A 23,124-nucleotide genomic window follows, 5' to 3' on the forward strand; every position below is an offset into this window, starting at 1 on the left:
TGAAACAGATTTTTTTTTTAAAGTTACACGAGCGTAGCAAAAGGGGAAGACAAAAAAGTTTAATTGAAGAGTATTTCTACTTGAGCTGAATTGCCAGTCAGTGAAGACTAGCAAATTATTTATCAACTAAGAATGAAGTTTGAAAAAAAATAAATAAAACACACTAGATGCTGTTGTGAAATGAAACCATCCTGAGAATTTAAGATCATTATAGGTAGAATTCCAACTAAAAAATATTTGCAAAGAGACAAGAAGTTTCCTTTTGTTAAGTCATAGGAGCCGAGTCTGCACTTGATTAAAAAATAAAATAAAATCATCTATCTAGCTCTCCTGATTTCCAGAAATATTACTTTATCTAAGCAAAGTTTACATCTGCTTTGAGTCATTCCTACTTGGAAAAAAAAAAAAAAAAAAAGGAATTTAAAAGTAATATCCTGGTTCCAGTGGGGATAGGGTTAATTCTCCCCAGGCTCTAGCAGGGACACAGGCATCATCCCATGGGAGCCATGCCCAGGGGTACCCAGAGCTGCTGGGGAAGGGGGCAGAAAGCCAGCAGGTGTGGAGGGCCAGTCTGCAAGCGGTGGTATCTTAATTGTGGTTGTATATTCCTCCCTCAGTGTTTTGTTTTCTTGTTCCCTTTGCTGTTTCTGTTAAACTGCCTTTGTCTCAACCCATGAGTTTTGCCTTTTTCTTCTGTTTCTCCCCTCGCAGCCATGAGGGAGGGAGGGGGGGTCCAGTTTGAGAGTGGCTGCTCCCTGATTCTTTGTCGCAGGACAGGCCTTTCTGGCGCCCGAGGTGGGGCACCCGGAGGGTTGAGATAACAGATCTGACCAGAGCCTGTTAAAACAAATTTGTTATATGTATTTATTATATTAGTTGCTGGTCATGTTGTTGGTTCGTTTGTTTTCATGGCTGTGTTATGTGAACTCTTACATGCCCTATGTACTCCCCGTGACATTTATCACCACAGGGATCGGGATCAGAATTTTGCTGTCCTGTGTGATATCAATGGTATGACACGATGGCATCACTGGTCAGATGGTGATGTTGAGGCATTTATTCGGCACTGCTGTCCTGCCCATACCTTGGGGAATTTATTAATAATCACACTCAGTCTAGGGGGGGAAGCAGGGGAGGGTACTTTCCCCAGCTCTTTCACCTCCCTTTTCTCTTTCGTGCCGGCTATACCAGTTTTTGAGAATTTTGAATACTCCTGGGACACGCAAGCCAGCTTGGTCCTGTTGCTAGGTCTCCTGAATGTGTTCCAGTCCTTGTTTAGGGTTAAGCAACTATTTAAGACTACCACCCAGAGACCTGCCCCAAGGCTGCATAGTCATGGGTGGCATGGCATGTGGGAGAACACGGGCAGGTATCTAGAGAGCTTCTCCCCTCCAGCGGTCTGGGATTTCACCCCCAAACACTTACATGACCTTGATAAAGCAAAAAAATATTCAAAAGGAAAATGCTGTGGCTGCTCCAGAGAGGCACAGCCCATCGCACTGTGCTGGGCCCTGGCCAGTATCCACCAGGCACTGCTCAATATCATGCAGCATCCTCAGGAGAAAGAGATGGACACCAGGCCAACAGGCAGTGTGGCTACTGCCGCTCCTGCGACAGACACCGCAGTTACTCCAAGCCCGGTGACAGGCAATGTGGTTGCTCCAATCCCAGTGACAGGCACCGCAGCTGAAGCGGAAAACCAATCTGTGCCTGTATCAGTTGCCCCTATCCAGAAGAACAAATACATCAAGAAACCAGTTTGCTTAGTGAGGGACGACGATGATATAGGGTCATCACGAGAACAGGAGGAAGAGGCAGAACCAGAGATAGTCACCCAACCTCTACCCCTGAGCAAGCTGCGGGATATGCGAAAAGATTTCAGCCGACTTCCAGGTGAGAACATTGTCACCTGGATGCTCCGATGCTGGGATAATGGGCCAGTAGCCTGGAATTGGAGGGTAGGGAAGCCAGGCAGCTGAGATCTGTCTAGGGAAGGGGGCATTGACAGGGCAATTGGGAAGAAGACACAAGCCCTCAGCCTCTGGAGGCGACTCCTGTCAGGCGTGACGGAAAGGTACCCCTTCAGTGAAGATGCTGTACGTCACCCGAGCAAGTGGAACACCATGGAAAGAGGTATCCAGTACCTGAGGGAGCTAGCCATGCAGGACATGATTTATCATGACCTGGACAATGCAGAGTTACCTGCAGATCCTGATGAGATCCAATGCACAAGGCCCATGTGGTGGAAGTTTGTACAGAGCGCCCCATCGTCATATGCCAACTCACTGGCAGCGATGGAATAGAAAGGCAAAGAGGAACCAACGGTGGATGAGGTGGCTGCCCGACTCTGGCGATATGAAGAAAGTCTCTCCTCTCCCCTCGTCTCAGCTGTGGAGAAACTGTCCCGGAAGGTCCAGCAACTTGAAGAGAATATATGTTTTACTCCCCACCTGTACGGGCCAGTATCTCAGCTGTTAGGAGCAGGCATTTCTCCACTCAAGATAGAGAATACAGAGGGTACACACTACGAGGCACCCTGTGGTTCTATGGAGAGGACATGAGGAAATGGGATGGACAACCTAGTTTTACTCCCCACCTGTACGGGCCAGTATCTCAGCTGTTAGGAGCAGGCATTTCTCCACTCAAGATAGAGAATACAGAGGGTACACACTACGAGGCACCCTGTGGTTCTATGGAGAGGACATGAGGAAATGGGATGGACAACCTACTTCAATCCTATGGGCATGGGTACAGGAGTTGCAAGGGAGAACCACTAAAAAATGAGATCTCTCCAGGAAAAGTGCCACCCCAGTTTCCAATGGTCAGTTCCCCAGACAGAGCAGAAGGCCTGATCTTACTTCTGATCCTCTTGAAGGAACTTCCAAGTCATTTCCGCAAGAAGTGAGTAATGGATACTATCACCAGGATTAGAGAGGCCCTGCCTCCAGCCAGGTGGGGGAAAGGGACAACCAGGTTTATTGGACGGTGTGGATTCGATGGCCTGGCACATCAGACCCACGGGAGTATAAAGCTCTAGGGGACACAGGTGCACAGTGGACCCTGATACCATCAAGCTGTAGAGGGACAGAACCCATTTGCATTTCTGGAGTGACAGGGGGATCCCAAGAGTTGACTGTATTGGAAGCTGAAGTGAGCCTAACTGGGAATGAGCGGCAAAAGCATCCCATTGGGACTGGCCCAGATGCTCCATGCATCCTTGGTATAGATTATCTCAGGAGAGGGTATTTTAAGGACCCAAAAGGGTACCGGTGGGCTTTTGGCATAGCTGCCTTGGAGGCAGAGGAAGTTCAACAGTTGTCTACCTTGCCTGGTCTCTCAGAAGACCCTTGGTTGTGGGGCTGTTGAGGGTTGAACAACAGGTGCCGATTGCTACCACAACAGTCCATCGACAGCAACATCGAACTAACCGAGACTCTCTGATCCCCATCCATAAGCTGATTCATCAACTAGAGATTCAAGGAATGATCAGCAAGACTCACTCAACCTTTAGCTGTCCCATATGGCCGGTGCAGAAATCTAATGGAGAGTGGAGGCTGTGGACTGTCGTGGCCTGGATGAAGTCATGCCACCACCGAGTGCTGCTGGCCGTGTTGGAACTTCAATATGAACTGGAGTCCAAGGCAGCCAAGTGGTGTGCCACAACTGATATCACTAATGCATTCTTCTCAATTCCTCGGGCAGCAGAGTGCAGGCCCCAGTTTGCTTGGAGAGGTGTCCAGTACACCTGGAATCAACTGCCCCAGGGGCATGGAAACACAGCCCCATTTGCCACAGGCTGATCCAGACTGCACTGGAACAGGGTGAAGCTCTGGAACATCTGCAGTACATTGATGACATCATCGTATGGGGCAACACAGCAGAAGTAGTAGTTTTTGAGAAGGGGAATAAAATAGTTTGAATCCTTCTGAAAGCTGGTTTTGCCATAAAACAAAGTAAGGTCAAGGGACCTGTGCAGAAGATCCAGTTTTTAGGAATAAAATGACAAGATGGACACCATCAGATCCCGTTGGACGGGATCAATAAAATAGCAGCTATGTCTCCACCAACTAGTAAAAAGAAGGCATGAACTTTCTTAGGCATTGTGCATATCCCAGATTACAGTCTGGTTGTGAGCCCTCTGTATCAAGTAAACCAGAAGAAGAATGATTTTAAAAGGGTTTCAGAGCAGCGACAAGCTCTTGAACAAATTAAACAAGAAATAGTCCACGCAGAAGCCCTGGGGCCAGTCTGGGCGGGACAAGATGTTAAAAAACGTGTTCTACACCACAGCCGGGGAGAACGGCCCTACCTGGATCCAAAGCCCACTATATTCTGACAGAAAAGGAGATATTGGCAGCGTGTGAAGGGGTTCGAACTGCTCCAGCAGTGGTTGGTACAGAAGCACAGCTCCTCTTAGCACCTCAACTGCCGGTGCTGGGCTGGGTGTTCAAAGAAAGGGTCCCTGCCACACATCATGCAAGGAACGCTACATGGAGTAAGTGGATTGCACTGATCACACAGCGAACTCGAATGGGAAACCCCATTCTGGACGTGATCATGGACTGGCTGGAAGCCAAGGATTTTGGAATGTCACCAGAGGAGGAGCTGATGCTTGTGGAAGAGGCCCCACCACATAATAAACTACCAGAAAATGAGATGTGCCTTGTTCACTGATGGGCCCTGCCGGATTGTGGGAAAGCATCAAAAGTGGAAGGCTGCCTCGTGGAGTGCTACAAGACAAGCTGCAGAAGCCAGTGAAGTACAAGGTGAATCGAGCCAGTTTGCAAAGGTGAAAGCCATGCAGCTGGCCTCAGACATTGCCGAGCGGGAAAAATGGCCGCTGCTTTCTCTCTGCACCGATTCATGGATGGTGGCAAATGCCTTGTGGGGGTGGTTACAGCAGTGGAAGCAGAGCAACAGGCAGCGCACAGGCAAACCCATCGGGGCTGCTGAACTGTGGCAAGATACTGCTGCCCGGATAGAGGATCTGGTTGTGAAAGTACGTCATGTAGATGCCCATGTATCCAAGAGTCAGGCCACTGAGGAACATCAGAACAACCGGCAGGTGGATTGGGCTGCTAAGATTGAAGTGGGTCAGGTGGATCTGGACTGGCAACATAAAGGGGAATTATTCATAGCTCGATGGGCCCATGACGACTCAGGCCATCAAGAAAGAGATGCCACATATAGCTGGGCTCGTGACCGAGGCGTGGATTTGACCATGGACACTATTGCACAGGTCATCCATGAATGCGAGTCATGCGCTGCAATCAAGCAAGCCAAGCGATTAAAGCCTCTTTGGTATGGAGGACAATGGCTGAAATACAAGTATGGGGAGGCCTGGCAGATGGATTATATTGCACTCCCACAAACCCGCCAAGGCAAGCGCCATGTGCTCACAATGGTGGAAGCAACCACTGGATGGCTGGAAACATGCCCTGTGCCCCACGCCAGGTCCTGGAACACCATCCTGGGCCTTGAAAAGCAAGTCCTGTGGCAACATGGCCCCCCAGAGAGAACTGCGTCAGACAACAGGACTCATTTCCAAAACAGCCTCATTGACCCCTGGGCCAAAGAATTGGCTAAAGTATTGAATGGGTTTATCACATCCCCCACCACGCATGTTCTCTCTGTGAAGAGAGAACAATACAATAGACTGTTAAAAACTGCACTGAGAGCAATGGGTGGTGGGACTTTAAAACATTGGGATACACATTTAGCAAAGGCTACCTGGCTAGTTAACACCAGGGGATCTATCAACAGAGCTGGCCCTGCCCAATCAAAACCTCCACGTACTGTGGAAGGGGATAAAGTCCCCGTAGTGCCCATGAAGAATATGTTGGGGAAGACCCTCTGGGTCAGTCCTGCCTCAGACAAAGGCAAACCCATCCGTGGGATTGCCTTTGCTCAAGGACCTGGGTGCACTTGGTGGGTGATGCGGAAGGATGGGGAAGTGCAATGTGCACCTTGTGGGGACCTGATTTTGGGTGAGAATAGCCAATGAATGAAATTGTATGATGTTAATTGCTAAATGACCCTACCACTGTACATCCTCATTTCTGTAACTGCTATTGGTTGTACTACAGTAAGAATCACCCAAAACAATGACAGATGGACTCTGATGAAAAACCAAGTGAAGTGCAGCAGTGAAGGATCAGAATTGACCTCAGCAGCTGGCGCCCAGCAACTTCATTGAGATTGACATCTTTAACCCATGGACCCTGGGCATGACCTGCACTGGCTACATCAGCTGCAAGCCTCAAAAACACAGCATGCGACAGTCCAGCCCCACACACACCATCTTGTGTGCCCGGAGAGACTATTCTAACAGATGGAGCCCAAAGTCATGGATTAAATGAACTCAGTGGACGGTTTAGAATGATGGCCCATAGACTAAGGCCGTTATATCTGTATGGATATATATGTACAGACATATATATATATGACAGGGGAAAGTGATGGCATGTAATTGGAAACTGTAAGATCTGGGCATGGCATAGATGGTATGGAATAAGGGGTGGATAATGTCCTGGTTCCAACGGGCACAGGGTTAATTCTCCCCAGGCTCTATCGGGGACACAGATATTCCATCCCCTGTGAGCCATGCCCAGGGGGTAGCAGAGCTGCTGGGGGAGGGGGCAGGAAGTTACCACCCAAGAGCAAGCAATGGTATCTGGTTATATATTCCTCCTTCAGAGTTATTGTTGTTTTCTTGTTCCTTTTGCTGTTTCTGCTAAACTGCCTTTGTCTCAATCCACGGGGGCGGGGGAGGGGTCCAGTCCCAAGACCCAACCACGGCTGCCCTGTGGTTCTTTGCTGCTAAGGCCAAACCACTTCTATTTACCCAAAGAAAGGAAAGAGTATTACATATGCACAGAGATGTACAGCATCTGAAACTGTGCCCAATTAAATTAAAATCTTGTAAACTTCTTTCTTCAGTAACTCAAGATCCTAAATAACTGCACAATTGGTAATAACCTACCTTTCACTTAAGAGTCCACATTTAGAAAAGCCCATTCACATTATCTGCAAATTTGCGGAAAAGCACAGTCTCATATGAAGTTGCTATTTCCTATACTTAGTTTCTTATATAAAAGTTTGGGGACTTTCAGATTGGTTGTAGGAAAACACAACCCTTCGTCATACACTCAGTTTTCAACAACGTTATAGCAAGTAGCTTCAGCTAAATATAAAGTATGCATCTGTACATTCCTGGTGCCTTGCCAAACTTCAGGAGGGCTTTGTTTCTAAACAGGATACCCATCAGTGCATAGAAATTTACTTTTTATGCTAGTCTGCATAGTTAGAAGGTAACTTTGAGATGCATTTTTAACAGATAACTTCAAAGTGCGCAAGATGACACAACGTAGCTCAAAGAAAAACGCTAACCCCTTTATACTTAAGTATTCCTATATTCAAGAGAAATAAAATATTTTTTCCACATACTACTTTGCCAACATTTTGTCTCTTCATACCGTGACATAGTTTTCATAGCATTTTTAACTTGATTATCCAAAGATATGCCTGCAATTACTAAATCGGGTCTCTTACCGTACAAAAGGATTCAATATAACCTTGCATCTGTGAAACTATCTGGATTAGAAAGCTAAAAAAATTCCACCAATACCCTTCCACAGCAAATACTTTTGTGTCAGGCCATTTGAAGTATAATCAAGCTGGAATCTGTTTGAAGATTCCAGTTATAAGAAAGAAATCCTTATTGTTAGCAGAGACTACTTCAGGGAGGGATTCATGAGCTGTTTGCACATGTATGTACAAATTAACAGATGAAGTTACTACCATGACAGCTAACATCTCTCTATGTGCTATTATCCATCACTATTACATGTATCACATCTGACAGACCACAGCAACTGTGGTCTCACTAAAATGTGAGGTGAGCAACACAGTGGGAAGAAAGCCTGGAAGGTTGTCATACACAGAATAAAATCCTACCCAACAATACTAGATTTACACAGGGTGGAGGGTGTGTGTCTGTAGAGCATGAATGAGAAAAGACAAGAATTTTACATAAAGCATAGGGTCAGGAGTTGCAAAACGATTAATAACCTTCTGGAGTCAAACTTAGCTTAGACTCCAGTTTGCCCTAAAAAGCACAAACATGAGCTGCTCCCTATCTCTGTAAGCACACATGCCCTCCTTCACCTACTAAAGTTACAAATGCCAAGAAACAATGCAGGATGCCTGTTTGTCAGATTACATTAATCCTTCTTGCTTTGTGTTTTACCTAAGACAGTACTGACATGGAAGTATGCAAAGCCACTAGGTACTGCATTTTGAGGCTGTGTGATAAGAGCAGAGAAACTTTATGTCTGTGCAGGTCTATTTTACAAAATGCAGACCAGCTGTATCACACCTTCCTTCCAATGGACTGTCATGAAATGAAATGCTTAATACGTTAAAGGTGTCTGAAAAGTCAGATCAAACCCATGAGCTACACGAACAGATCAAGCATACGTTCCAAATTTCAAAAAAGGCATGTTATACAAGATGTGTTACGTGCCAAAGCTGTATGTGTAGGTTTAAATCAGTAAAAATGGTGTTAAAGCTGTAGACACTTCGACACAAAGATGACATAACTTCTGGGTTATCCCAAGACAACCAGAAAAACATTCAAGAAAAACACACCCACAGTTCTTCTGTGAGCAGATTTTTTTTTACTTCTGATCCAAATTTCCCCAAGTAATTAAGTCTGGAACAGTGTATTCCTTATGAGTTTCGGTTAAGTTCAAATGAAGATTTTAATTTTCCTGAAAATGCTCTATGGTCTTTAAAGATATTTATTCAATGCTAACTGATAAATGCCCCAGAAGAACATTCTATAGGTATTTTCTTTACGTGTGTATGTTACAGAATCTTCACTGTTACCCTACTGATGTGAGGTCTCATTACAAAAAGCTAAAGCAGCGTATATATGAACTACACCTTCCCTTTGAAGTAAGGATATCAGCTTTACAGCCACGATGAGATGTGCACTGAAAGAATACTGAAGCCTTTATGAAAATAAAATGAAGTTTAAAGGGAAATCATACAGTGATTTTAAATTTACAAAGTAACAGCTTGAGAAATCCTTGGACATTTTCTGTTATACAACTATTTCCCATTATCTCTTACCACTGTTGAAACAATCATTCCAAGATATATGAGCACCTAGTTCTCTATTGCTTTTTAAATTAATAGTAACTTCATTATTCAACACAAATCATTAGCCACTGTAAAACTTCCATGAAATTACAAGCTGATACTCAGAGCATGCACCAGAGCATATAACCTGCTTTTCTTTCATCATAGCAGTTTTATTACTCACATTCTAGCAAAAAGTTTTACACCTCACTGAGCACACCGAGCTCTGGTATCCAGCACTGAGAATTACAAAAGAAAAAAAACCCATCAGATCGACACAATGTTCTTACTTTTAGCAGTTCAAAATAATGAAGACAGTGGTAAACAGGGGCAAGGAGCAGCCGGGGTAGAACATACTGAACAGCTTCTTTAAAGCCTTCACCTATTGACTAGAAACAAAGTAAGTTTCAGTCTTAAAACAATAAATGTATTGAAGCAACAATATAATGCAATTAAAACAGTAATAACAATAATAAGGCTTACTTAAAAAAAGTTACCTGTAAATAAAACGCTGCTCCTGGCTTTGACAATTGACTTAGAAAATGATCATGAAAACCAGGTCGCAAAATATCTTGTGCATATGATTCATATGGATCAAATGCTAGCTCCTAAGAAGAAATACAGAATAATTTTACAAAATTGATTAAATATCCAAACTTTCATATTTCTTAAATAAAATACACACGCTACATAGAATCTTGGAGTAATTGAGGTTGGAAGGGACCTTTAAAGGTCATCAAGTTGCTCAGAGCCCCATCCAACCTGATCCATAGGACTGACTTTTCTGCGTACTTTTTCCAAAACATTTATAGAGAAGAATCAATACTTTTATGTGCACAGCCTCATTGAGAAATTCAGTCTGGAAGAGAATTCTGGAGGTCAGCTGGTCCAATTCCCTCTTCAAACCAGGGCCCACCTCAGATCCAGCATCAAAGCTAGTTGAGGTTGCTCACAGCCTCATCCAGTTTAGTAATGAGTACCTCCAAGAACCTCTCTGGGCAGCCCATTTCAATGTTCAATTGTTCTCAATACACAATGGTGTGTTGTCGTCGTCGTCGTCCCCGGCCCAGTATCCAATCAGGATTACCATTTTTACCAGTCACATGCTCTCTCATCTCACAGTTCTCTACTGTGAATCCCAACCTGCCTCAGTCTTTCCTATACCTTCCCTTGAGATAACTGAAAACAGCAATCAGACCTCCTTCCTCAGACTTCTCTTTTTAAGACTGAATAAGCCCAGCACTTTTAACGGTCTTTGAATGTCACAGGCCTCAACTCCTTAATCATCACGACAACCCTTATGCGTATCTTGTACTAGGGAAGGCCAAAACTAGTATGCCAGATATGGTCTCAAGTGCTACACAAGAATGATCCCTCAACCTACCAGCTATACTTTTCCTAATATAACCCAGCAGGGAGTTAGCCTTCATTGTTGATTCCTGAAGATCTCCAAGCTCTGTTGAGCAGTACTGCTCCTCAGCCACACAATGGATGGGTTGTTTGGTCCCAAGTGCTGAACTTCATGTTTACCTTTACTTAACTCCATGAGGTTCATTTACCTCCATTTCTCCAGTCCATCAGGTCCCCCAAGAATCAGTCCTGTCTTCCTGTATGTCCCCTCCCAATTTGACATCACTATCAACTTGATGAGGCGGACCTTCTCCCACAGTGCTAACACAGATATTAAACAGGACCAGCTCTAGTATCAAACCCTGAGGAATGCTGCTAGCCACTGGCCATCAAACAGACCTTACTGATGACGCCCCTTCAAGCCTGCCGAGCAGCCAATTTCCCCACCACTCAACTTCCATTCAACTTTTATTCAACACCACTTCAACTCCCATTCAACTAGCTAGCCTATGTCTCACCAAGCTAACTATATTGATACTATGGGAGATTGTGCTAAAGGCCTTACTTAAGTTTAGGTAAGGGATATTAACTGCTTTTTTCCTTTGTCCATGGAGCCAGACATGTCATCTTAGAAACCAGTCAAATTGGTCAGGTACAGTTTGTCCTTTGGAAATCTGTGCTGGCTGTTGCAAATCACCTTGTAGTCCTTCACATGGTTAGGTGTGAATTCCAGAAAGATTTGCTAATCTTCTCAGGGACTAAGGAGAGACTGACCAGCTTCTAGTTTCCAGGATCCTCCTCATCACTCTTTTTGAGACTGGGCAGCCTCCTGCTACACCTATCCTCTCATTTTGGGACTAGGAATGCATATTCTTTGTACTTTGAACACACCACCTTTGAAAATAAACCAGCTCTCCTGAGCCCCTTCTACCTTCAAGGCAGCCAATGTGATCCTGTCTCCCAATTCCCTGAGCAAGCTAAGTCTACTCCCAAAACGCAGAGTCTTCAGGCCACTTATCTCCTGTGCATTTCTCAGGACATTAAACTCCATCATCTTTACCACCTGCAGCCAAACTTGCCACTAGCTACAATATTCCTGCCATTTCTTCCTTGTTCGTGAGAAAGAAGTGCGACACCCTTCTTAGATAGCCCACCAGCATGTGCCACAAAAAACTGTCCCCAGTGACCTGCACAAGTTTTTGGGATTACTTGACCCTCAGTACGTTGCCCACCCAGCAGATGTTAGGAACATTATTCTCCCAAGAGAACTGGGGCCTGCAATAAGGAGATGACTTCTACTTGTTTATAGAAGGTTTTGGTCACTTGTGGACTGGGCAGCCTTTGCAGAAGCTTGACCACAACATGCACTTTAGTGGCCGTCTCCTCTGATCCTTATGGATTCAACCAGGTCATCATTCATTCCATAACAGAGCTCCATGTATTTGAGCTGATGCTTTGTTAAGCCTCCTGTCCTTGTCTTCCCCACCTGTCCTTTTTAAGCACCTGTATTCATTCATACAGCTCTCCGTCATGCAACCCTTCCTGCCATGTTGCTAATTCCACATGACAGCTCTGCAACTGTGCACAGGCTCCCAGATCCTCCAATCTGTACATGAGTATGCGCACCCTAAGGAAAGAGACACTTCTGATGAGCCTTTCGTCATCCCAACCTCTCAGGAGGAAGGTGCAAGAGCATTTGTTGTCATGCTTTCTGTTATGCACATCCCCTTCTCCTCTCAGTTCTTAAGTCTGCAAGCTTTGGTCTCTATCTACTAACAAGCCTGGTTCAAAAGCCTTCCTCACCGGCTTAGCAAGCCTGTTGGCAAAGGCCACCTTGCTCCACTTTGTCTTTCCACAGCAATCCTGATCTACAGCCAATTTACAGGATACCTCCATTCCTGTCAAAGTCTAGTCACAAGTGTTTTTGGGTTCCCCTCTCACCTCCCCTTCAATGCTCCCTAAAGTTTGAACAGTCTTATAAAAGTGAGATTTAGAGACTCAAAAGGTAAAAGCACTCTCAAAAATGGGCAGTTTATTCATCATGGTGGGTCTGGAAGAAGAGATCTCAACCTTAACAAAGGCAGCTAAACGCAAGTCCTTAATATATGTATGAATAGATAAAGAGTCTTAAGTATTTGCTTACCTCTGCCATGTCTTCAAAACAGCTGCCTACTAGCGGATGAGGACTACCTTCATCTGTCATTTCAACTGTGTCTTCTATATGACCCAATAACTTCACACTAAGTTCATGAATGTCTGATATACGACTAAATATATTTTCTACATCCTACGAAACACAACAGACCAGACAAAAATCAACAGGGAGTTGGACACAATTTCTAACAAGAAGAATATTACATGTAAAGCTACTATTACAACATGAAAGTCAAGCACTTCCCTAAACAGAACAAAATTTTATAGCATGTTTATTATATACTTTCTGTATAACATATATAACATCACAGAATTTATTTTTTAAATAATGGCTATATGTCTAAATATATAAAAGTTTACAATGATTCAAACATGGCAAAGATCAAGAGCAACAAATCTTAAGTTACAGGCCTGCAAATGCATATAGTAAATTGTGTGGTTTCTTCCCCACTTCCACAAAACCTGTGCTTCCCCACAAGTGCTCCTTTACCATTTCCATTTCAGAACTCGAGACGAATGCTTCCTCTATGTTGATACGTTAAATTGGACAACAGTTAAGTTTGGAAGTGTTCATCTAGATTTACAGATATTGTAGTAGGGTTTTTTTGTTTGTGGTCTGTACAATACTTACATGAGATGAAAATAGTTTGGAGTTGGAGGCATATGGCTCTCTAAAAACTCTGATAATGAGATTTAGTTCCCTTATATATTGTCGAACCTCTGCCATAAATGACTTCACTAGGTCATAATAAGTTTGTTCCCCTGAGGTGGAGGGTTCCTCATCAGATAAAGTTAGTGCACTTAAATCTTCTACATCTTGATGGAACATATCCATTAATACCTGGGTAGCAAAGAGGGGAAATCCACAAAGTGAGAACACTTCTTTCCAAGATCTACTAGTAAGTTACCAGTAAAGGAAATATATTATGCCCATCAAATCAGACTGTTCAGAAGTAAGATTTAAGTATTATCACTCTGCAATTGAATGACCACTGCAAAAGCAATATTCATTGCTATGAATTTGCAAGTCATTATTGGCAGCGGCAATTTCTGAAGAATTCCCAGTCATTTAGAGCAATCCAGGCATCTCTCCAAGAACGTGGTCCTAAAATCAATTACAATTTTAAGAGGTCTATGAAGTATACAGGTGCATTTAGCTGTATTCTATTATACATAATCTAAGTTTCTAAAGACAAAAAAAAAAAAAAGGTGCATTTTGGCTTTTCAGCTTTAGGAAGTCAGACACGATTGTGCTCAGAACCCTGTAATCTGCAATGAATACTGGCTGCCCAGTCACTGTATGTGGCCTGGTTTCTCTGTCCTTACCTGAGTTCTATCATTAAAACATACCCTCGAGGAAGGGCATCAGCCTTAGAAAAGGTGGCAGTAGCGCTGCAGAACTACATAGACAAAAGAACCCCTAAAAGCTTTGACTACCAGAAGTTCCAATTCATACCTAAGCAAGGCTTACCAAACAGAAGCAATTAATAATTCAAACTTCTCAAGAAAAGCAGATCACTGAACACTTCTCCCAAACATGGTATCTGAGCCTGGTGTCATTACAATGATTTAGCAAGTAGTGAACAGAGATCACACTTTGGGTTGATTCCATGATACTCAAAGAACATCTTAAAGGTAAATTAAGCAAGTTGACTGCAAATTAGTAAAAGGCATCCTAATTTGATGTATCATTAGCAGAAAGAAAACCTAAAAAGGGTCCACAATCAATCTACAATGATGCAGCCAATCTTAACAACAAGCTAGCATAACATGTAGTTCAACATGCAAGATGACTTTGTCCTGGGACAGACAGATGTGACAGTATTCATAAACAAATATGCTGCCCACAGCTACATACCTTCCAGGAAGTCATGAAATGCATCAAACAATACAAGTGAGCTTCAAAATAAATGAGAACTTCAGTGCTGCTTGCCAGCCTCCCTTCCAAACAGATGGAGGTGAAGCCATGGCAACCTACGCCTGTTACTGCAGAGACTGACATGACTGCTGTCCAGCACTGAGAAGAGTGAGGAAAAGACTGCGGGATCAAAGCCATAAACACCCCTCTGTGAACCACAGGAGGGAAGGCCAACACAGTAAGAACTAGAGTTTTAAAAGGGCAGAAAACAGAATGAAAAAGTGTTTTTCAAAATAATTATAAAACTGGAGATCAAGAATTAAACTTCTGAATGAACCAAAACAAACATGACATTTACTCTGATATATACAGTAGAAGTCTTCTTTCTTTAAATCATGTTACAGGCGCTTCTCCAGAAGACATGTCAGTTAACCAAGCTGTTGACTACTGATATTAGACAAATGAACAAGAGAATACTTCAGGATCCTTAAGTTCAAGAGATGGTCTGGTAGGTTCAGACTTGAATACTGGAAGAAACACACCTACCTAGAACAATCGTTCTTCACCCAGGTCTTCGCCCTAACACTCCTCAAAAATATACAGGGGTAGTGAGGAGGGAAATGGGAACACAGCAGGTTCTCTCTCCTAGTGAGTCAAAGGTCCCTGCTACACACCCTGGGTCTTAAGCTTCTCTGAAAGCAGAGCAATGGACATTTTGCATTAAGATTGACTTCTTCTGAAGCTCTAAGAATAGAAGGTAATTCATCTTTCAAAGTCAATGAGCATACATGAACTCAGGTTATAAAGGAGAATTCTAACTAATTCTGGGGAATGGGACATTACAGGGTCACTGCTGTAGAAAATTACATGGAATAATGCAGGTATTCAAGGAGGCCCCAACATTTGCAACTTTACTTCAAAGACGCAGTTCTAGCGCATACTTGAGCTAGAATATTCCAGACTATATTCACATTCCTAGCACATATCTCACTACTATGAAATCCACAGACACAAAGTAACTATACCCCAGATATTGAGTTTAGAGCAACCAGAAGGATGCGTAGATAGTAGAAGAAAAACAGCTTGCATTTTAATGGAGTTTCTTTTTTGTAGACAAGGCAAAATTTTCCAGATGGATGGATGGCACGAAAGCAAGCATGAAAGTGCTTGAGGAAAAAAAGAATGGCATACAGGGGCCAGAAACTGGTCTGGTTGCTTTGTTGCAAAAAAATAAAACCAAGCAGAACACACATTATAGGTATGAACATCATATACTATGAAGCTTCTCAATGCAACTGGAAATAAACCACCTTGGGAGTATCCTCCAATGGCTTGTTCTGCTGAGGCAGTAGATCAACAGGCCTGCTTTAGAGCCTCTCAAAAGTTTCTTCTGTGTACATATCAAAGAGCTCCTCCCATGGAAGTTCCTAAATCAACTTCACCACAGCCCTTCTGCTCAACACCTTTCCTAGGATAGATAGAAGCACGCAGCAACAGCACTTGTTCCTGTTATTATTCTATGACAAATATTCAAAAATACATCTTCAAACCCTGCCCTAATGACTCAGGCAGATATACCCAAAAGCAGGAATGACCAAGACTACTGCCCTGAGAAGTACTTGACTTTGAGACCTCACAAGATATCTTGAGAGAGTAAAGAAAGGTGAAGAAAGTAGGATTAAAAAAATAAAAAGTAAGCCTGAGACAAAGGAATTCATTAAAACAGAGATGACCCCAACCAAAGATATTAACATAGAACAAGACAAAATACTGAAGAGAGGTGATAAATCTGAAATCACATCAGCGTTCATCAGAGATTCCTGTCCCTTAAAGGATTAACTTCAAGCTTTGTTTTTTAAACAATGGAAAATTTGAGATGCTAATGAGATGGCCACAGAAGCTAGAATGCAAAGGCACCTGAAAGACAGACAGAGGACCCTGCTCTATCACTGCTGGAAAGAAAGGAGATTCTGGTCTGAATCTAATGAATCTTCTAAAGCGACAAGCAAGACTACCTGCAGAGAAAAATACAGACTGTTAAGGAAGATTAGGCTGAGATGCTAATACAGGTGGGTTTGTTTTGAAATGCTGGATCATCAAAACACTACTTTTTACACGCAATACAGTTTTATTTATTTCAGAGTAACACCCAAACTAATTTTAGACTGATTTTTTTCAAGCTACAAAATAAGGCTCCATTATTACAGCTTCAGAATGTTAAATTTTTAAGTTAGTGCTGCTTCACAATAATTTTTAAAGCATTCACACATTGCTGAAATTAGGCAAGTGATATCAAAAGGAACAGACACTATTAGTAAGCACAAGCAACAGCTCTGTAAGCTCAATTAGCTTTTTGGTAGCTTTGCTCATTTACTGGAACCATGTTTTATGGCAGTAATTTCTTCTTTCAAACGTACAACACCCTGTGTACTCAATAAAAATAGACATTGTACTCACAAAACTTAGCTAAAACTTCCTGTTTACATGAGAAACAATTTAGGCTTACCTTATCAGCACACATTGCCACTTTAATATCTTGTTTTGTAATCTCATAATGTCTTATATTTCGCACGTAATTCCCAACCAATTTTAAGATGTCTGCAGAAATGTATTCTAATACTGCCACTATGTAAACAGATACTTGGTGGTCAATTTTGTAGCCTAGGACTTCCTGAAAGGGGGGAAAAAAAAAAACCACACCACGGTTACAACTAAAACCAGTAAGTTTAAGACCACACTCGATAAACATTCACTACATACAGTCTGTTTTAGAAATAGAAACACAGGCTTACAGAAGAAACAGTGTCACTGTAGATGCTGATCTGTTAACTGTATAAGTGACAACACCCAACAACTATAACAAAAACCTCACTTAAACATTTCAGGCTATGTAACACAGATATTCTTATTCCTTTTTATTTACATTTCAGGCAGCAAATAGACATTACATGAAACAAAGGTGTCAGCTTCTAATTGGACTCTAAAACCAAGATTACGTTACTGCTTACCTTTAATAAGGGATGGATTTTTTCTACTGGGAGAGATAACGGATTTCTTCTTTTCCTCTTCTCAATAGCAGACTGGGCATCAGCTATTGCCCACTTATCAATAGGATGGGGAAAACTTTTTTGAACACGATCCTTAAAAAAAAACAGGACTAAAGGGTAAATGCACAATCTGAATGAGCTTAGCAATATTACTACATTATCAAATCACCTTCCATTACTTAACAAAGGAATGTTTGCTAATATTAGTATTTCAGCTATGCATAACTTTTATCATTTTGGTACACACTGCTCACTACATTCATACAGCTGTATCAGAGTATCATTATCATAGAATAATCTAATGCTCAAAGTTTGAGAAATGCCAGAATTAAGTTGCCATTGCAGGCACAATTTGCTCCCCTTGTGCACATGCCTGGTAATTCAGCATTTAAACACATAACTATGTTGTATCCTAGCATTTTATTTGCTTTACAGAATGGTCACTGAATGAAATATGAGTTTTCTGTTTCACTTTTACTGATAAGCACAGAGTCCAGATTGTGCAAACTGCTCTGACGATGGCAATGAACATAATAGGAAAAGAGGATGTCCAGCAGTGCCCCCATATTTTCAAACTGTTTCATAGTCTACAGTTAGACCATATATGCTCCAATTTATGTTTCCAGCAGACAGGGTGCCTAAAGACATCTACACTCTCCTGTGCATTGAACAACCCTCCTGCTGGAACGAATTCACGGGTCTCTTGTGGTTCAAAAGCTTCACAGTTTTGTTCAGAGATTCCACAAATCTAATTTCTCAGATAACATCATATTTTAATTTTACAGACTACAGTTCCCACTGACTATTTCGGTTGCAAGTGCTCAGTTATGTAAATATGACCCCTGTTTGAACAACCATGAAATGAGAAAGATGAAGTTAATGCCCACTTACAAAGAGCTGGTACACAGGACAAGGTACACAAACAAAAGCTGACAAAAAACTGGGACAGAATACAATTCTATAAAGGTGGCACCCAACTTTCCAAAGTACAGGCTTTTCTTTTTCTCCCATCATCATAGCATTTCTGCAAAAGGAAAGTAGAGATTCTAGCCAAAAAAAAAAAATAAAAAAAAATCTCATTCGCTATCTAATATCAAGTCACTCCACTAACATAGTCCAGCCTGCTGATTGAACAATGAAGGTGTCCTGGGGAAAAATAATTGTGTATGATCATATCATTAAAGACAGCATCACCGTGCATAAACACAAAGGAAGTAAATTGAGGTTGCTTGATCATCTGCAATTCTTGCATTTCTCACCCTGACTTCACAGCCATAACACACTTCACACTCATAACGCAACACTGTGTGTCAAGCTTTTTGTTCGCATTGTTTAAAACACAGCGTTAGACAATCTTCCACAAACCTCTCCTCTCTTGAGCTGCCAGACCAGAATGATGTTGCAAAACAGGCCAGCAATTAAAGGGGGCACTGGAACACCAGTAGAGGTGTCAGTGTTCAAAAGAGAAGAGGAATGATGAAATTTGTGAATCTTGAGCTCAAAGACAGATACAATTTTATTTTTTTGCTATTAGTCCACTTTCTTCAGAACGTGAGGAAGTTGCATCTTTTGTTACCTAACCTGGCACAGGCCCCGAGTATTGGAAACCAACAGGCACACAGCACATGGAGTTTGTAGCTTGGCATCAAAGTTTTGGTTAAGTGCTAATGGCTACCAAGATATTAATGGGCTTATAAGTTCAACTCATTTAGCTTAATTAATTTGTTTCTCAGATGGAGCCCTCTTCTCAAACATCAAGCTGCTTTTCTGAGCAACACAGGTTGTAGGTCTTTGAAAATTGAATTGTAAGAGAAGAGGTTTTTATATAGAGGTAAGAAGTGTTCCTCAATTCATTCCGAGAAAGTGAGTGAACTGGTTTTGTTCCAATTTCTGGGAGGGCAAAGGGTATATCAGCCTAAATCACCAGGCTGAGAAAGCAGCTCAGAGCCTCAGACTGAACAGCTATAATTTGCATTATTGTTGGGGGGAAAAGAAAGGTCTTTTGAAAGGAACCAGTTTGCTTTATGTACACAAGTTACGCTCACCCTCTATTATACAGTAATATAGTTCAGAGATGGTTTTACTGTGCATTGAACAAAAAACTGATAGGGAAATCAGAAAAGTAACTCAGCAGGCTTTACGTCAAAGGTTCTGCTACATAAAGATACATAATTACTGCCTTCCTTTTTACATTGTGAAGTTATTAATATCTTTTCATGTAACAATTCAAATTATTACAGATTTGTAATATTTATTCTCTATACCTCTACATCCAGAAAACTTCTTGGTTGGGCTTGACACAACATATTTAACAACTGGAGAATTAATTCCTCCACATACTGTAACGCATCTTCAGTAGAGGAAAGTTTAGGATGAACTTGCACCTGAACCTATAGGAAACAGAATAATTCAAGCTTTGATTTTCGGTCTTTCCCAAACCACATGTTTTACTTGCAAAAAAAGATGACAAAAGACTGAGCCAAACAGCTCAGAAAAATCAAACTCAAAACATTAAGGCACACCAGATGAACATGAGAGAAACACTCAGCTATACCTGATAGAAATACAAATCTCAAATGTTAAATGTACTCAAATCACTGTAAATGGCTTTTAATATCAAGAAAGCACCTAATTAATAACAATGCTTAGCAGTGCAATTAGGAAAACTTTTTAAAAACCCTGCATATATTTATCTTTCTACCTTAGCTCTTAAACCACTCTTGTAGAAGACATTTTCAACATAGGGTTTTCTCCCTATTACAACTCATTGTTCATCACTCAATCTATAATAATGAAATACAGAACTTTCTTCACAGAGTTCACACCACAGGAACAGCAATGTTTTCAGCAGTATTTAACCTTCAAATTATTTGATCCATTCCCAACTAGCTCGCACTAAAATAAAATTGATTTAGAAGTTTGTTTCCATGCTGATTTTTTAAAAAGATGCCAGCCTCTAGAGTAAAAAACACTTCAAAAAAAGACCACAATGTTGTCCTGGCATCAAGTGGCAGTTCAGAGGCTTTGAAAGTTTGGTCCCCATATGTTTACTTGTATGTCTGTAAATTCTCACTGGTTTAAATCTCACTAAGGCATGATCCTCCTTGCTCCTCCCATTATTTTTCCAGACATTCATTTAACTTATGAAGCAAATCTCCAGTATAGCTTTCCTTTGCATTTCTGTAGTTCACGAAATAGCACAGTTATAACCAGTTTAAGTTTCAAGTATGCAAAGTTCAGTGCTTCAGAGCCTAAATAGACAGGCAGTTTAGTCTCAGTCCTACACTGATGGCAAATATTATGCCAGAACAAGCTGACTGCTAACTTTCGCAACACATCTTTCAAGCCCAAATTTCATCATTTCACCCTTCCACTGCATACAACTCAACATGCCTCCAGTTCTCTCAATCACTAACACAAGAGCTTAACCACCTTAAACAAAACCCAACAATCTGTCTCATCCAAATATTAAACCCATGTCTATATTCAAATAATGGTGCCATAATTATTTAATTTCACACCTGAGTTTTCATTCCTGTTTGGAGTTATAGCAAGAATTAAGCGTTATGAAGTTCAAACACACAACAGCCTCAAACAGAAATCCACTTGCCTGCTAAGGCACTCATTAGTTTGAAATCTTCATGTTTGGGCACAGCCCTGGCGCTCATTTAACTGCCATTCAGATTTAAATATCATGAGTTTAGTTTCTTGCAGATTGCATACCCTTATGCAGCAGACTTAAAGAACATCTCCAGAAATCATTGCTTTTTTAACTTAAAAGCACTCCGGCAAAAACAGAAGCACTTTTCTCCATTTGACTAGTTAACACAACTATTTTGATTATGCCAACAGTTATATTTTTCCTAAAACTTCACCATGCACAGCTACAGAATATGTCTGTGGAGGTACCCGAGTGACAGCACACCTAGTACTGCCAAGCGTTATTTACAAATCAAACACTGACATCTGAAATACTGTACCAGCTTGGAACACCTTAATACCAGAAATCACAGACTTGCAGAAGTATTCTCTTAAAGATCAGAGCTGATCTGAGCTGCCTGGAAGATGCTGCCTTTAATTTTTTTTTTTTAAAGCAGAACATTCTCTCTACAGTATACCCTAGCACCTTGTATTTTGAGAAGCGTTAAATTACCAAGTCAATCCAATAGCAAAAATACAGAGCATGATAAACCCGAGTGATGAAGAACTTTATTTTCTCTTTTGCTTAGAAAACAGATTGTAGACTTAAATAGTCCGATGACAACTCTTTTGGGCTGTAACACAGAGTCTATAGGAATAAGAACAAACAAATGGAAATACTAGATTAGGCCATGACCTGAAACATTACCCGGTCAGCTGAAACAGAGTCAACAGCAACAACCTACTCCTAGTTTGGGAGACCAAGTTCCAAGCATTTATGTTTGCCAGGCAATTACCTCACCCTTCTCAAAGACCATCGTCTTCTGGCACTGCCAAGCTCTACTTTAGTAGAATATCCACCTTGTCAGAGGAAAACATCATGAGGTGCCATTGACTTGCCAGAATAGTTTATCTATATAGGTAGGTAGTAAATAAGCTTCATTGCTACTTAATTGAGATTCAGCATCATTTAGGGTCCGAAGTCATACAAGCAAAAGCAAGAAAACAACTAAACTAACAAGGAAAATTACAGGACAGCTTGGTGTACAATTTTCATAGAAACATGTAATTTTAGTATCTGCACTACTGTAGTACCCAAATGCTCAGACCAAGAATGAAACAGTGTTATCTGAGGGTACTCAAAGTCCCAAGAAGTCCATTATCTAAGACATGATGCAAGACTGGGAAAGATGCAAGATTTAGTAAGAGAAGACACGAAATGAGAACCCCTGTTAGTGTACACTGTCACGTGACTAGTTTAAAAAAAAAAAAAAAAGATCAAGTTACCAGGGGGTTTCCATCCTTCCCATAAAGTCACCTCAGATTTTATATTAAAAAAAAAAAAAGATTGGTCCACTATTGTTTATCACCCTTGAAAAGGAGTATGGCTTGAATCCCACCTGATCCTTCACAGTCCTATGTTAGGAATACATATGACAAAAACAGCCTAACAACTTCTAAAAAGTGTAGTGATGTTTAGATAAGATTTTTATCTAAACATTTAACCTCTTCCTTAAATAATGACAGAACCCATCCTTTCCCTCCTACACCCATACAAAAATGTCTGTCTTACAAGAGGGAAATCACTAAAAGAGCTGCTTCAGATCTTTTCACGAAAGCCTTGATTCTTCAAAATACCGCAACAAATTCTAATGAGCAAATACCATCTACATCAGCTGCAAACCCCTGCCTCCGCAGCTTCGTTTTCACTCATCTGATCACTTTTTTGGATGTTCAATCTTCTCAATCTTTTTTAATTGTCAAAAGGGAAATGACCAGGATTCTCTTTATTTGAGGATAAGCAGAGCCAGCATTTCAACAGCTTTTCATGCTCTGTTTAAGAACACGAGCAGAGACAAGCAGAGTCTTCTTAAGAAAATTCACAGCACGTCAGTAAAACCCTGTGATATGACCACTTGGCTTTCCCCGCCC

General features: G+C 41.6%; 1 protein-coding gene across 5 annotated transcripts in view; it reads right to left on the reverse strand.

Moving 5' to 3' along the window:
- The window catches only part of SOS1 (SOS Ras/Rac guanine nucleotide exchange factor 1), a 64,564-nt gene that overhangs the window by 35,739 nt on the left and 5,701 nt on the right, over window positions 1–23,124 (reverse strand). For 4 of the 5 annotated variants that reach the window (XM_014964527.1, XM_014964529.1, XM_014964528.1 and 1 more), the window contains 7 exons: window positions 19,818–19,943; window positions 17,515–17,646; window positions 17,013–17,177; window positions 13,280–13,489; window positions 12,638–12,781; window positions 9,642–9,752; window positions 9,435–9,533 (listed from right to left, as the gene is read on the reverse strand). In XM_014964527.1, the coding sequence (XP_014820013.1) occupies window positions 9,435–9,533; window positions 9,642–9,752; window positions 12,638–12,781; window positions 13,280–13,489; window positions 17,013–17,177; window positions 17,515–17,646; window positions 19,818–19,943 (987 nt within the window). Of the gene's footprint in view, window positions 1–9,434; window positions 9,534–9,641; window positions 9,753–12,637; window positions 12,782–13,279; window positions 13,490–17,012; window positions 17,178–17,514; window positions 17,647–18,444; window positions 18,583–19,817; window positions 19,944–23,124 lie in introns of those variants that run through there. The other variant, XR_001414348.1, reaches the window with a different exon arrangement.

The sequence above is a fragment of the Calidris pugnax genome, unplaced genomic scaffold (genome assembly GCF_001431845.1).
Source record: "Calidris pugnax isolate Ruff unplaced genomic scaffold, ASM143184v1 scaffold219, whole genome shotgun sequence".
Classification (NCBI taxonomy): Eukaryota; Metazoa; Chordata; class Aves; order Charadriiformes; family Scolopacidae; genus Calidris; species Calidris pugnax.